The sequence below is a fragment of the Chenopodium album genome, chromosome 24, assembly GCF_948465745.1.
Source record: "Chenopodium album chromosome 24, dcCheAlbu1.1, whole genome shotgun sequence".
NCBI classification, from domain to species: domain Eukaryota; kingdom Viridiplantae; phylum Streptophyta; class Magnoliopsida; order Caryophyllales; family Amaranthaceae; genus Chenopodium; species Chenopodium album.
In genome coordinates, this window is record NC_137857.1 from 7484264 (window position 1) to 7498484 (window position 14221).

Below are 14221 nucleotides of genomic sequence, written 5' to 3' on the forward strand. Positions count from 1 at the left end.
AAATATTAATTTACTTATTTACCCTCATTAATGTTAATTACTATTCTTTTTGAGCTCAGTGGCGAATAATCGAAATTATCATGTGCTTCATACTAAAGTGCCTTTGAGCTAGTTACTCTGTACATTCAATGTTTGCACACATTAAGGGTGTGTTTGTTTCGTAATATTTCATTTAAATTTAATTTATGTCGAAAAAATAAGTTTTGATAAAATAAAAAAATAAATTCTGAAAAAATTAAATTAAATAAATTCAGGCTTAAATTAAATAAATTTTAACTATTATAAGGAAAAAAAAAACTTTAATTTAAATCTATATAGCACTCTTGTTTTACAATCTGTAGTACTAGAAATACCATGCAAGGTAAATTATAATTATACTCCGTAATTAATTAAGGCTCAACTCACTTTAATTGTCTTTTTAAAAAAGTTCTACTCTTATATTCAAGAGGTTTGAAGTTCAAATCTTGCTAACTAGAAGTATTAGGGGGGGGGGGGGGGGGGTTTAAAGACTCCCTTAACCTCTCCTTCTCTAATTGCATGTCCCAAAGTGAAATATTATTTCAAAAAAATAAAAATAAAATACGAGTATATTATATAGTCATGTGAGGTACTGTAATGTTTTATTCGTCTCAACGATTACTTTATTGATAATTAATGGAAATTTTGTCAACAACTACCAATTATAGCCTCTGTTTTGAAAACAACTACCTTTTAAATTTGTTTTTTTTTTTAAAACAACTACCACAAAAATTTTAAAAGTTAGAGTAGCACTACCACATTAGTATTTTCGGCTAGAATCTCCGGTGAGAGGGGCCCACTTTTTGCCTTTCCCTCCAATTACATGGATTACAACCAATTAAGTAACCCTAATGTGGATATGGAATCGATTCAATTCACTCAAAATGCAAAATTAGAAAAGCGAAACCCTAATTTTCCCAATTTCCCCAATTTCAACTCATTAAGAACCCTAATTAGCATTTGAAATTCTCAAATTTTGTAGAATATAAACACAATTACCATCATAATGCTCCAAAAATAATTCGCCTTGCTCAATTGATGAAAAAAGGAAGAAATTTGAGAACTAATTTTATTATGAGGGGTCTTTGTTGTGAAACGAAAATAAACAGTTACATAGAGAGGAGAGAGAAACTCATATTGGAGGGAAAGACAAAAAGTCGGCCCCTCTCACCGGAGATTCTAGTCGGAAATACTAATGTGGTAGTGCACTAATGCTACTCTAACTTTTAAAATTTTTGTGGTAGTTGTTTCAAATTTTTTTTTTAAAAGGTAGTTGTTTTCAAAACAGAGGTTATAATTGGTAGTTGTTGACAAAATTTCCATAATTAATCTTTACAATTTTTACAACTATGAAATGAAAGATATAAATGATCAAACAAGGGCAAAGGCAAACGTGCAAAGTTAACCATAAGTAATATGGAGTAAAAAGGATTAGAAGGAGTACTAATTTAATTATACACCCTATTTTACAAATTTCTTTGAAAAATAGTCAAATACCTACGTATCAGTAAAACTAGTATCCCATAAATAATTTCATCGGTCTATTAATCAATAAAAAATGAAAAAAAAAAACCAAGGATTGCCATTTGGCATTTGCCAAGTAACTGAGAGAGCATTGTAAATATCGTAATATAAAATCATCATATCATAATCTATCAAAATTTCTGGTACACAGATCCTTTTGCTATAGTATAATTCTATTTTTATATTATAAAGTTTATAATAATATAACAACAAAAATAATATAAACAATAAAATTGTCAGATATTTAGGGTTCTCACAAATCACAGGACACTTGGCTCCTCTTGTTCTTTTCTGGGTTTCTTCATTTTCTTCTCTCTCCAGAAAATCATAAACATTTTAATTCAACCCAAAAAAAAATAAAAACATTTAATTAAATATCGATCAAATTCAAATACCCTCAAAAATTAAAATAAAAGGGTAAAAAAATAAATAAATTTTAGAGTGTGATTTTTTCAACTTCCATTATCTTCCGCAGATTGAATCTAGTCACAACCACCCTTTTTCTCTCCATGCTCTCATTTATTTCTCTAAAACCCCACAATTTTTAGCTTTCTGGGTATTTCTTTAATTTCGATAATCACTATATAATTTCTCAAAAAATATTGATTTTCCACTATTAAGTAAGAGAGAGAAAAAAAAGCTCAATTTTTTCGTTTTAATGGCGGCGTACACGGTGGGGACACCACTGTGCACGTGGCTGGTGGCGGCGTGCATGTCCGTCGGTTGCGGCGGTGGTGGAAGAGATGGTGGCGCATCTTCTCTCTCCTCAAGAAGTCGCAAGAAAAGAGCAATGGAGTTTAAATGCAATGCTAAGATGTTAAAGGCATTTGAACCTTGTGATGAATATTATAATAATGGTGGGTTTTATAATCTTGGTAATAATAATGGTGATTTTCGTGGGTTTTCTTCGATTTTTGGATCCAATTTTGGGTATATGAATAGAAGGCAAAGGCGGAGTAATCGAGCTCTACATTCAGGTATATCAATGGGGTTTATTGGGAATTTTTTTGATTATTTTTTCAAGTAATTTTAATGGGTTTTATTGGATTTAAGTTTATATTGATATTTCCAATGTGGGTTTTTTTTTTTTTAATTTTTGATTTATATATTTATTTGAATGATTTTGATCATTTTTGATAATTTATGATATAGTTGATGATCTTGTTTGTTGTGACTTGTTTATGTAATCATGGGGTTTTTCATTAGATTCTTGAATAATTGAAGATCAAGTATCTGTGTTTGTTGAGTGTAGGGGCGTGTTATACGAGGCAATTTTATATTTGATATCAAGGATGACATGTTTTTGTCCCTTGTAAAAATTAGTGAAGTGTGACTATGTCAAACCTGTTCATGCAATTTGTGTGTGGGAGTTTTGTACTTTTGGATGATGTTGCTGTTATCTGGTAGTATGGAGTGAGAATCTTATTGTGCATGCGATGGGATATATGTATCTACTTTGCTTCCTTTTTGCCTGGCATTTCGCCGTCTTTTGGCAAATTTGAGGATGGTTGGTAGGGCAATTGATGTTTGCTAGGTTTCAGAGAGACGATGTCGATTAATTTACAGTGTCAGTTTAGCAAGTGTGAAGGCTCATTCAAGTCATTCATCTTTGGTTATAGTTTCTCAGACGTGACTACTACCTAGGGTGGAGATTGTTGCTAATATGAAAATTGCATAGTTTTTGACTTACATTTCTAGAATTGGTAAGCTGGCCTAGTTGCTTGACCTTGGATTTAATTTATTCTTCTTTTATGAGTGTAAATCCTTAGAGGATGTCATTTGATGTGGGTTTGTTTATTTGATGTTATAGGGATTTTTTTTTTCTTGAATTTTTCAATTCTTTAGCAAGAATTGGCTATGGATCATGATATTGATGCGTAGGGGATAAATTAATTACAGAATAGAAGTATAGAAGTATTTATCTGACTAAATGCACAGCCTCTATAGAGAATTGCATCTAGCTGATCCTCACTACATATGGGCACCTTTCCTAGAGTCCCTTGCATGTGTTTGCCTCTTAGGGCTTTACTTCCCACATCTGACCAATAAATGACCCCTTGCAATACTCTTAAATAAAAGAATGATCTATTATAAGTCTGTTGCACGTGTTTGCCTCTTAGGGCTTTACTTCCCACGTTTCTAAATATATGATGTGTTTACTACTTTACTCTTTGATGTTGAGCTTTGAACGTGAAAATCTTTAAAATTGACTGAAATAGTGAAATATATAAATAAATATCATATTAATGCTTTCACATGTGGAAATAGATACGTAGTACTACCTCCGTTAATTATTATGTGCAACTTTGGGGTATTATTTGTGAGATATAAAATATTCCAAAGTTGCACATAATAATTAACGGAGGTAGTATATAATAATTACCATATAATTTTAGAGTAACTATTAGTCAAAGTTTAATTTTAAAAAGCTAGAAGATTTTATTTTTGAAGAATAGTTAAAAACCTAGAAGATTTTATTTTTGAAGAATAGAAAGAATAGCTGTCATCCTAAGTTTCAGTACCCTGAGTAGTCTGAGCTGATTGCAAATGAACTTGAGATGTGGCTTAGTGAGGCCTGCAATTCAAATCAATACTAGCTCGAGCCCTTGGTGGGTCCTGGAGCTACTAATAGTATTATTTAGTCACAATAGTATCTATGCTATGATGAAGGAGCATGCAGAATTCATTGTAGAACAACATGGAAAGACCTTTCTTTACCAGGAGATGTGTTTCTATATTGGGCTCTTGGGCCTTGCCTTTTGAAATCTACTTTATAGGATGTGAATTGGTTTTTTTTTTTTTTTTTTTTTTTTGGGTTTTAAAGGCTTCTCAATATACAGTAGTTATATATTCTGTGGTGGTATCTGATTGAATACTCGTGTAACTTTGCTAAGTTTCTCTAGCTGTTTGATCTTCTTGGTACATGGCTCAATATTATGAAAAAAGAGCAAAATTCTTATTACTTGTAAATTAACAGTCTTTTTTCTGTGTTTCAGGAAGAGCCATGGCTGTGGCAGTTGAGCCTTCAATGGAAGTTACAACTAATAAGAAGCCTGTTACAAAACAGAGGCGAGTAGTTGTGACAGGGATGGGAGTGGTTTCCCCGTTAGGACATGAAATAGATGTCTTCTACAATAATTTGCTCGAGGGTGTCAGCGGCATAAGTGAGATAGAGACTTTTGATTGTGCCAGTTTTCCTACAGTATGTCTGCTGCCTTCCTTCGCATCGCATGTGTTGAATTCTTCTGCTGAAAACTTGTACCTACAATTTATTTTACATTATAATATTTATTTATTTATTTTGTTTGTAGAGAATTGCTGGAGAAATCAAGTCTTTTTCTACTGAAGGTTGGGTTGCACCTAAGCTTTCGAAGAGAATGGACAAGTTCATGCTCTATATGCTTACTGCTGGAAAGAAAGCCTTGGTGGATGCTGGACTTACGGAGGAAATCATGAATGATATAAACAAAACAAAATGTGGTGTTCTGATTGGGTCTGCAATGGGTGGCATGAAGGTACGATATTTTGTTTAAGCATGTAATCATTCACCATGAGAGTGCTTGCTATTGGGCCCAGGGCCCCCCAGCAACATACTTGTTCTAACCCTACAGTGTCTTGAGCCTCTGTTGAGGGCTTGAGGCGAGTGGTTAAACTCTGAGTCTGTCACTCCTCCTCGACGAGGTTAATGCTGCTGTTTAAAGCTGGAAGCTAGTTTTTTCTTGAATGTTTATTAGGGAATGAAAAAAAAATCAGTTAAGTTTAGCTTGTGTCACCTTGATATTTGCACAAGGGCTATATTCACATTACCTACCTTATGTGATAGAGATAGTCTCTAATGCAGTCACGCCACTGTTGCTTAATACTTCCTTGACATTGGGCTGTGTTTGAAACTGAGCAGGTTTTTAATGATGCAATAGAAGCTCTCCGTATTTCATACAAGAAGATGAATCCTTTTTGTGTGCCATTTGCAACAACAAATATGGGATCTGCCATGCTGGCAATGGACTTGGTCAGTTGTTCTTTACACCAATTGAAAAAACATGTTCTGACTCTGTAACATTCTCTTGATGATTGTTATCTTAAACAACAGGGGTGGATGGGCCCAAATTATTCAATCTCTACTGCTTGTGCAACTAGCAACTTTTGTATACTTAGTGCAGCAAACCATATAATTAGAGGGGAAGCTGTAAGTATTCCTGTTAATCCTGTATACCAACTTTATGGAATCTAGTTTCTGTTTATTTTTCATCTATTCATATTGAACTTTTCCTGATAATCTATTGAGAGAATGTAGGATTTGATGCTCTGTGGTGGCTCAGATGCAGCAATAATACCGATTGGTATGTGTGTTGACCTCTTTGATCATTCATTAGTTTGGTCTGATTCATTTTACCTATCTATAATTTTAAATTTTCCACAGGCTTGGGAGGATTTGTAGCTTGCAAAGCACTTTCACAGAGGAACAGTGATCCTACCAAAGCATCGCGCCCTTGGGATATGGTATGATCTATTTCTTTTGTTCTTCGCTGATCATGTGTATTTGGATCAAATTATACTTGCTGAATAAACTTGCAACCTTGGAATTTGTGGCCTATACTGTTAAAAAAAATTATTATTCTTTTTCTTTCATGTGTGCAAGACCCAGTCTGAAAAATAAATTCTGGCATTTTAGTGGATACAGAAGGATGTTTAACTTTACCTTAATTGGATTTTGTGTCCTCAGAATCGTGATGGGTTTGTTATGGGGGAAGGTGCTGGTGTTTTGCTTCTGGAAGAATTAGAACATGCTCTGGTATAGTAGCTCTTGACAATTGCTTAATGAATTCTAATCACTTGGGATCGAGTTTTTTGCATTCTAACAGGATTGCATTCTTTTTTTGCAGGCCAGAGGTGCTGAAATCTATGCAGAATTTTTGGGTGGTAGTTTCACTTGTGATGCCTATCATGTGACCGAGCCTCACCCAGAAGGTAACTTATGCAAGGGTTTAGGGTGTGGTTTTCTGTGATTTTCAATGGACTAAAACTACCAATCAAGCAGACTATGTTCTGTTTTCTTCTGTGATTGTCTGTGCTTATATCAGCACTCTTCAGTACTTGGATTTCTTGGGTGCTTGACTATGCCGCCTCATCCCCTCTTTTTCCTGCCGTTGATTTCATTTGGAAAGTGGAAAGCAGAGGTTCCTTTTAAGAGGAGAGGTTTCATGTGAATGCTAACTTTTTGTAGGATAAGTAAGACTACATTATAAATTGCATCTATATTTGGTTGCTTTTTCACGCCGATGATTATCATGATCATACACCTTCCTTCATTGTTAGGTGGGATAACATTTTTGGATGACAACTTTTGTGTTGTGCCAGGATCCAGGAGTTTTGGGTTTGCCCCCTTTCCACTGCAGAGTTTTTGCTTGTGTGATTTATAGGGGTTTGGGTGAGCCAATTAGCCATTTTGGTATAAATACTGATACCCTTTTTCCAGTTTGACAAGAAAAAAGGGTGGCATTTTGGTATTAAAAAAATAATGAAAAGATTGCTGATGTTTTGGCCTACTTTCTCGCTGGGCTGAATTTTATTGAGAGAGATAAATTTATTTTAATCTTATTTCTGCGACTATTCTTATTTTATCTAACAGCAAGTATAATTATTTATTACTCCCTCCATTCCCAAATTATGGTTACATTTTGGTGATTTTACGTGTTTGCCTCCTTTCCACTGCAGAGTTTTTGCTTGTGTGATTTATAGGGGTTTGGGTGAGCCAATTAGCCATTTTGGTATAAATACTGATACCCTTTTTCCAGTTTGACAAGAAAAAAGGGTGGCATTTTGGTATTAAAAAAATAATGAAAAGATTGCTGATGTTTTGGCCTACTTTCTCGCTGGGCTGAATTTTATTGAGAGAGATAAATTTATTTTAATCTTATTTCTGCGACTATTCTTATTTTATCTAACAGCAAGTATAATTATTTATTACTCCCTCCATTCCCAAATTATGGTTACATTTTGGTGATTTTACGTGTTTATTAAAAAAATAAAAAGATAATTTAAAGCAATGATTAGATGTCACATATATCATGTATTAAAACTTTAATTTAACTTTGGATAATGGGAATATTTGCTTTGGGAGTTGGTAAGTAAGAATAGTTACTTTTGGGAAGTATGTATATATATGAGGAAAATGTGTAAATGTATCCATATTGGAAATAGAAAGATTTGGAATGTATCTAAGAAAGGGGAACACCAGATGGCAAACGTAACCATGTTTAGAAGCAGAGGGAGTAGTTAGCTAGTGGTAGGCGGTTAACTTTTGTCACATCTTCTACTCTGGTATACTGAGGTATAGATAGTTTTAGAATCTCAATTGGAGGAAACATACCGTGTTCAATATTTTTGGTGGGTTGATTTCCTGTTGAAGCTTTCATTCTGTTTCCTGCAATGTTATTCCTTCAAACTTATCATTCTGTTTTTTCCTTTTACTTGCAACAACCACCACCCACCCACCCTCCCCCCCCCCCCCCCCCCCCCTCTCTCCACACACACACACAAGTCAATGTAAAATTGTTTGAAATGGAGAGGAGATAAATATGTTTAAGAGGAATTAAGAAAAGTTGCAGAAATAATGTAAAAAAAAAAAAAGTGTACGTCACTTGACCGAAAAAGTGCGTTCCGGTGATAATAAAAATGACAAAAAAAAAATAAAAATCTAGCTTTTTATGGGCTATAGTGGTTGGAGCTTTTACAGTTTTAGGTGCTACTTTATTTTGGAGATTCAAAGGGACTGGGTTTCTTTGTAAAATTTGGTTACTTTGACGGGTTTGACCTTCTAGGACATCAAGTCCTTTTTTTACCCCTCCCCTTTAAAACTTCATGTCCTATTTATACTCTCTTATCAAACCAAAAATAAATAAATAACTACAATTACGTACAATTGGCTCCACAATTTGTATGAGGGACTTGATATCCTTAATTATGTTGCATTATGGTTTTAACAAACATCCACAATTAAAATTTAAAAAGCTGACTTGTCTTACCTACTCACTTGCTCTATTAGTTATGACACGAACTTTGTATGACTTCTGCCTGTTCATGGTGCTTTAGATGGCCCCCTACTTTCTCCTGCATTTTCAATGTTAGCTGGGGAATTGAGAGTTGATATGCTTATTTTACCTTTTTTTTTCCGGACAAAGGGGTTGGAGTTACACTCTGCATTGAGAAAGCCTTAGCTGAGGCTGGTCTTGCCAAGGAAGATATCAATTATATAAATGCACATGCTACATCAACTCCAAATGGTGACCTTAAGGAATACCAAGCCTTGGTTCGCTGTTTTGGTGATAATCCTGAGGTACATAATTTTTTCTATTTTCTCTTTTGCAGTGATTAATTAGTTATTTATATATATTTTTTTGGAAGGAAGATTAATTATTTAACAAGCTTTAATAAGCTATTTTCTCATACACAGGTGAGAATAAACTCTACAAAGTCCATGACTGGCCACCTTCTTGGAGCAGCTGGTGGTATTGAAGCTGTTGCAACTGTACAGGTATTGTTGGACTAGTAATCCCATGATATTTAATTTGCAACATGGCTTGTTCTTGTCACCAGTGGTTAAAAAAAACAGAAAGACCTCCCCTCCCCCCTCCTCACATGGGGAGGCTAAAACGATGGCATTTTGTTCCGCTTGATATTCATCAGCTAAAACAAAGAAAATCACTTGATTCTTGATTGGTTGACGTTAAAATTATGGAAATTAAAATTTCCTTAGAATAGGAAGATTGTGGTATTGTTTGGCTGGCAAATACACTAATAGTCACTTATCGTAGGAAGTCCCACTTCCCACAAAATGGAGGATATTGCTTACTTAAATCCTCCTAGGTTAGTGAAAAAAGCCAAGAAAACATACGAAAATTTTCACTTACCCAGGGAGACCTAGGTAAGAAAATTTTCATGTTTTTTGGGAAGTGGAACTTCATAAGTGTTACTTCTCAGGTTTTTGCCCCAAACAATGCCCCAATCTTCCACTTCCTAGGATAATAAGCTCCCATGATTTTCATATCAACCAAACAAACACCCCTTTTTTTTCTTTCTTTCTTTTTTTTTTTTATTTATTTATTTATTTTATTTTATTTTATTTATTTATTTATTTATTTTTTTTATTGGCTATTAGCATCGTCTGTATGTTGCTTGGTCTTTTAACAAAAAATAGTTTACCAGTATCAACGTTATAGTGTCACTGTTTTCCTAGAGGTGTTTTGTAGTGATAACGAACAAATGATTTTCAAAACTTGATTGCTTGATCATATTAACTCGAACCTTCATGTTCCTCCTAATCATTTAACACATATCTCCTTATCTTTTGGTCACCCAACCAAATGATTGGAAAAAAGTCTTGCATTCGAACTTATCTGGCTAAGTGCTTTTTAACTAATGCTTGATATGTGTGTTGTAACAGGCAATACGGACAGGATGGCTACATCCAAATGTCAACCTTGAAAATCCAGATGAAGGCGTGGTATTTTTTTTTATTTTTATCACTGCTATATTTTTAATCTTTTGTAGCTGATTCAGTGACTAGTATTTTGTCTTATAAGCTGTTGCCTGCTTTCCACTATAAATTCTGCATTTTTTTAACCACCAAGCTAAAAAATGTGTTGTGATGGAATGTGATGACTGTGAAGTGTGAATAATGATTTGTCTGTCATAAGTACTTTTTTTTTATCTTCATTGTTGCTTTAATGATCTGTTGTGCCAAACAACTACATTTGACTACTTGAGCATTCTCGGACTAAATTTTCTGTTCTGCCATTAATGTCGTTTTTTAGACTTGATGAGTGTTTGTTGGTATGAGGTGTAAATTTGTTCCTATGTTTTGTACCATTCTATCATCTAACTTGAAGGTGTTCAAACCAGGACACTAAGTTGCTCGTTGGCCCAGAGAAAGAAAGAATGGATGTCAAAGCAGCTTTGTCCAATTCGTTCGGGTTTGGTGGACAGAATTCTTCAATCGTATTTGCTCCTTACAAGTAGATCATTTTTGCTACCGTAGCCACACTTAATAATGGTGCTGATTATGTCAGGTTTGCTGCTTCTCTAAGTGCATTATAACTGTATGAATCTAGTTTGGTTTGCAACTGAGAAGCTTTAGAAACATGTGAATTGGATGGCATTTGTACTTCTTATTTAATTGCTGTTCCACATACTGTCATAAAATCGATGTGGAATCATAATTAACATAGCTCTATATAATGCAGTTAAAGAAATCATAATGATGTATTTACTAGTGTATTTGATGAGTGATGTGTTGCATTTTTACTAATAATGCATTCATGCTGGAAAATATTTATTTTCATTCTATTAAAAATTCACTTAGTATACAATCCTTTAAAGATTCAAGAGGTTTCCAATTTGTACGTGAAAACATATAATTATCTGAAATCATGTTCATGCTTCTCTACAGGGGTGCGAATTGATGGTTTGCTACACCTTGATAAAAAAAAAATGCAGATTGCTAATATCTAACCTTGCATTCCTAGAAGGCATATAGATGGCGGAAGTGCGTAATGTGATGCTTTTACATAAAGGCATGCTCAATATGAGGGAAAGTTAAATGCAGCCTGCTGGCGACAAGAGGACTTGCTTCTGGAGCAGATTTATTGTCACTCATTATATTTGGCAGTTCATACCGCTCCACAAATTATGAATATCTGCTACATAAAACTGCTGTTGTTTTGTTGATGTACAAGTGTAATAGAATGGGTTTTGATATTCATAGCGAGTTTTAGAATAGAATTTTACATTCCAGTTAGTTACTGATGAATGTTGAGACTTTTCCATCATTGTCATTGATGCTCAACGCTCATGTGTGCTCTCTCAATCTTTCCTTGATGTGAAGAAGTTGGAGAGGTGCTGCACTTAATTTCCTGCATCTGCTGTTGGGTAGATTTAGGTTCAATAGTGGTGTCAAATAGTGTATTTTTTTTATCTTCTGAATTGATAACTGAAACAATGGTGTATGCCGTTTATTGATGCTATATCTACAACTCCTACAAGCAAGTTGAACATTGATACACTATTTGTTTATACTTGTAATTTGAGTTGTTAAACAACATTTAACACTCTCGCCATCATGAACTACAACTCTACAAGCCTTGGCTTTTGGGGTGAGGTTTTTATGGTATGATTCCTTCACCTGATTTTCGGTATCAAAAGTTTTTAAAGCATTCTAAAAAAAAAAAAATTATTGAAGTGAACTCTAGTTCATATATATATATATTAACAGTGATCAGACGAGCATCAAATCTTCATTTGCAAATAATAAGATAGAACAAATTTATTAAAGGATTCGGGCCTGTTATCTTCAGGTTATTTTCAGTTCTTAATTTTCTTCTCTCATAAAATATTCAGTTCAGCTCAATTCAGTCAATCAGAACAGGCCTGAAAAAAAAATAAAAATAAAAAACCTTAACCTACAAATTGTTCATCTGAATTCTACGTCCAGACCAAAGGTGTTAATTTCAATGTAAATGTGCTTTGAATGGAGTTGTTTTGATGGGGTTCAAGGGTAGAACACTAGAACTGATGGGTAGTTAACTACAGGATCATTATTCTCATATATTGAGATTCAAAGTTATGTGAGAAATAATCTAAGCTAGTAGCTTGACATTATTTTGAATGAGATTGCTTTTAAGGTTGGTTTTGTTTTGTAGGATCCTAGCTTATCGGTAGCTTAGTCTTTCGGGTTGGGAGTTTAGGTTGCATTTAAAGTTTGGAGTTTTGAGTCCGTCTATATCTAAAGTCAGGACTTTATTGTTCTCTTTTGTCTTATCAATTAATGTATTTCAAGTACATTGCGTTAAAAAGGGATGATTGAGATTGTATGCTCGTTGCCTTTTCTAATTTGTCTAAAAACAAAAATCAAATTGCTTAGCACGTGCATTTTAAGTATATTGCATTCTTGCATGAGCTAGTCGAGTGCTCAACAAATCCATGTCAAACATTGAAATCATGTACGGTATAAATCATGTACGAACAATCAAATTTTGGAATTTTTTTGACCTTTTTTTCGCCCGGAAATAAAAATTGCCGAGATGTATACCACGGTCCCTAATATCCTCCGGGAGCTCATTTGGGTGGGTAAAACCATCCAATATGCCTTTAAACGGTCAATTTATCCATTCGCAACTTCCACTAATTTCAAAGAATCAAGCTACACCACGGACATTTATGACAACATATAATGATCATATATGGTTCCAAATGTCATTATATGACCCCGAGATGTATCCTCTAGCATCTCAAGGCTTTCCGATACTGGGTCCCGAAACCTCCAAAATTTCCTAAAAAAGTGAGGATAATAGCCTTCAGTTTTGGAATTTTTTGACCTCTTTTCGCCCGGATATAAAAATAGCCGATATGTTTACCATGGTCTTTAATAACCCTCCGGGAGACCATTTGGGTGGGTATAACCATCCTATATGCCTTTAAACGATCAATTTATCCATTCGCAACTTGCACCGATTTCATATAATAAAGCTACACCGCGGACATTTATGACAACATATAATGATCATATATGGTTCCAAACGTCATTATATGACCCCGAAATTTATCCCCTAGCATCTCAAGACTTTCTGATGTCGGGTCCTGAAACCTCCAAAATTCCTCAAAAAGCGTGAATAGCCTTCAATTTTGGAATTTTTTGACCTTTTTTCGCCCGGAAATAAAAATAATCGAGATGTTTACCATGGTGCCTAATATCCTCTAAGAGCTATTCCGGTGGGTAAAACCATCCAATATGCCTTTAAACGGTCAATTTACCCAATTTAAACTTGCAAAGATTTCATAAAATCAAGCTACACCACGGACATTTATGACAACATATAATGATAATATATGGCTCTAAACGTCATTATATGACCCCGAGATGTATCCCCTAGCATCTTAAGACTTTCCAACACCGGGTCCTGAAACCTCCAAAATTCCTCAAAAAGTGTGGATAGTAGCCTTCAATTTTGGAATTTTTTAACCTTTTTTCGCTCAGAAATAAAAATTGCCGAGATGTTACCATTGTCCCTAATACTCTCTGGGAGCCCATTTAGGTGGGTAAAACCATCCAATATGCCTTTAAACAGTCAATTTATCCAATTTCAACTTGCATAGATTTCATAGAATCAAGCTACACCACAGACATTTATGACAACATATAATGATCATATATGGTTCCAAATGTCATTATATGACCCCGAGATGTATCCCCTAGCATCTCAAGACTTTCCGATACCGGGTTCCGAAACCTCCAAAATTCCTCAAAAAACATGGATAATAGCCTTCAATTTTGGAATTTTTTGACCTTTTTTTGCCCGGAAATAAAAATTGTCGAGATGTTTACCATGGTCCATAATACCCTCCGGGATCCCATTTGGGTGGGTGAATCCATCCAATATGCCTTTAAACAGTCTATTTATCCGTTCGCAACTTGCACCGATTTCAAAAAATCAAGCTACACCACTGACATTTATGACAAAATATAATGATCATATATGGTTCCAAACGTCATTATATGACCCCGAGATGTATCCCATAGCATCTTAAGACTTTCCGATGCCTGGTCTCGAAACCTCCAAAATTTCCTAAAAAAGCGTGGATAATAGCCTTCAATTTTGGAATTTTTTTCGTCCTTTTTTCGCCC

The 14221-nt window shown here is 34.5% G+C and overlaps 1 protein-coding gene and 1 long non-coding RNA gene across 2 annotated transcripts; both read left to right on the forward strand.

Annotated features, from left to right (window-relative positions):
- Positions 1–1913: 1913 nt before the first annotated feature.
- Positions 1914–11598, forward strand: LOC145612549 (3-oxoacyl-[acyl-carrier-protein] synthase II, chloroplastic-like). The gene is made up of 14 exons (XM_081667899.1): positions 1914–2519; positions 4539–4744; positions 4854–5057; positions 5441–5551; positions 5633–5728; positions 5837–5882; positions 5963–6042; positions 6266–6334; positions 6426–6510; positions 8724–8878; positions 8996–9076; positions 9986–10045; positions 10444–10610; positions 10991–11598. The coding sequence occupies exons 1-13, from the start codon at positions 2201–2203 to the stop codon at positions 10558–10560; spliced, it is 1629 nt and encodes a 542-aa protein (XP_081524025.1). The 5' UTR covers positions 1914–2200; the 3' UTR covers positions 10561–10610; positions 10991–11598.
- Positions 6520–8025, forward strand: LOC145612550 (uncharacterized). The gene is made up of 2 exons (XR_014106638.1): positions 6520–6771; positions 6859–8025. It is a non-coding gene; the product is annotated as an uncharacterized LOC145612550 (long non-coding RNA).
- Positions 11599–14221: the final 2623 nt, after the last annotated feature.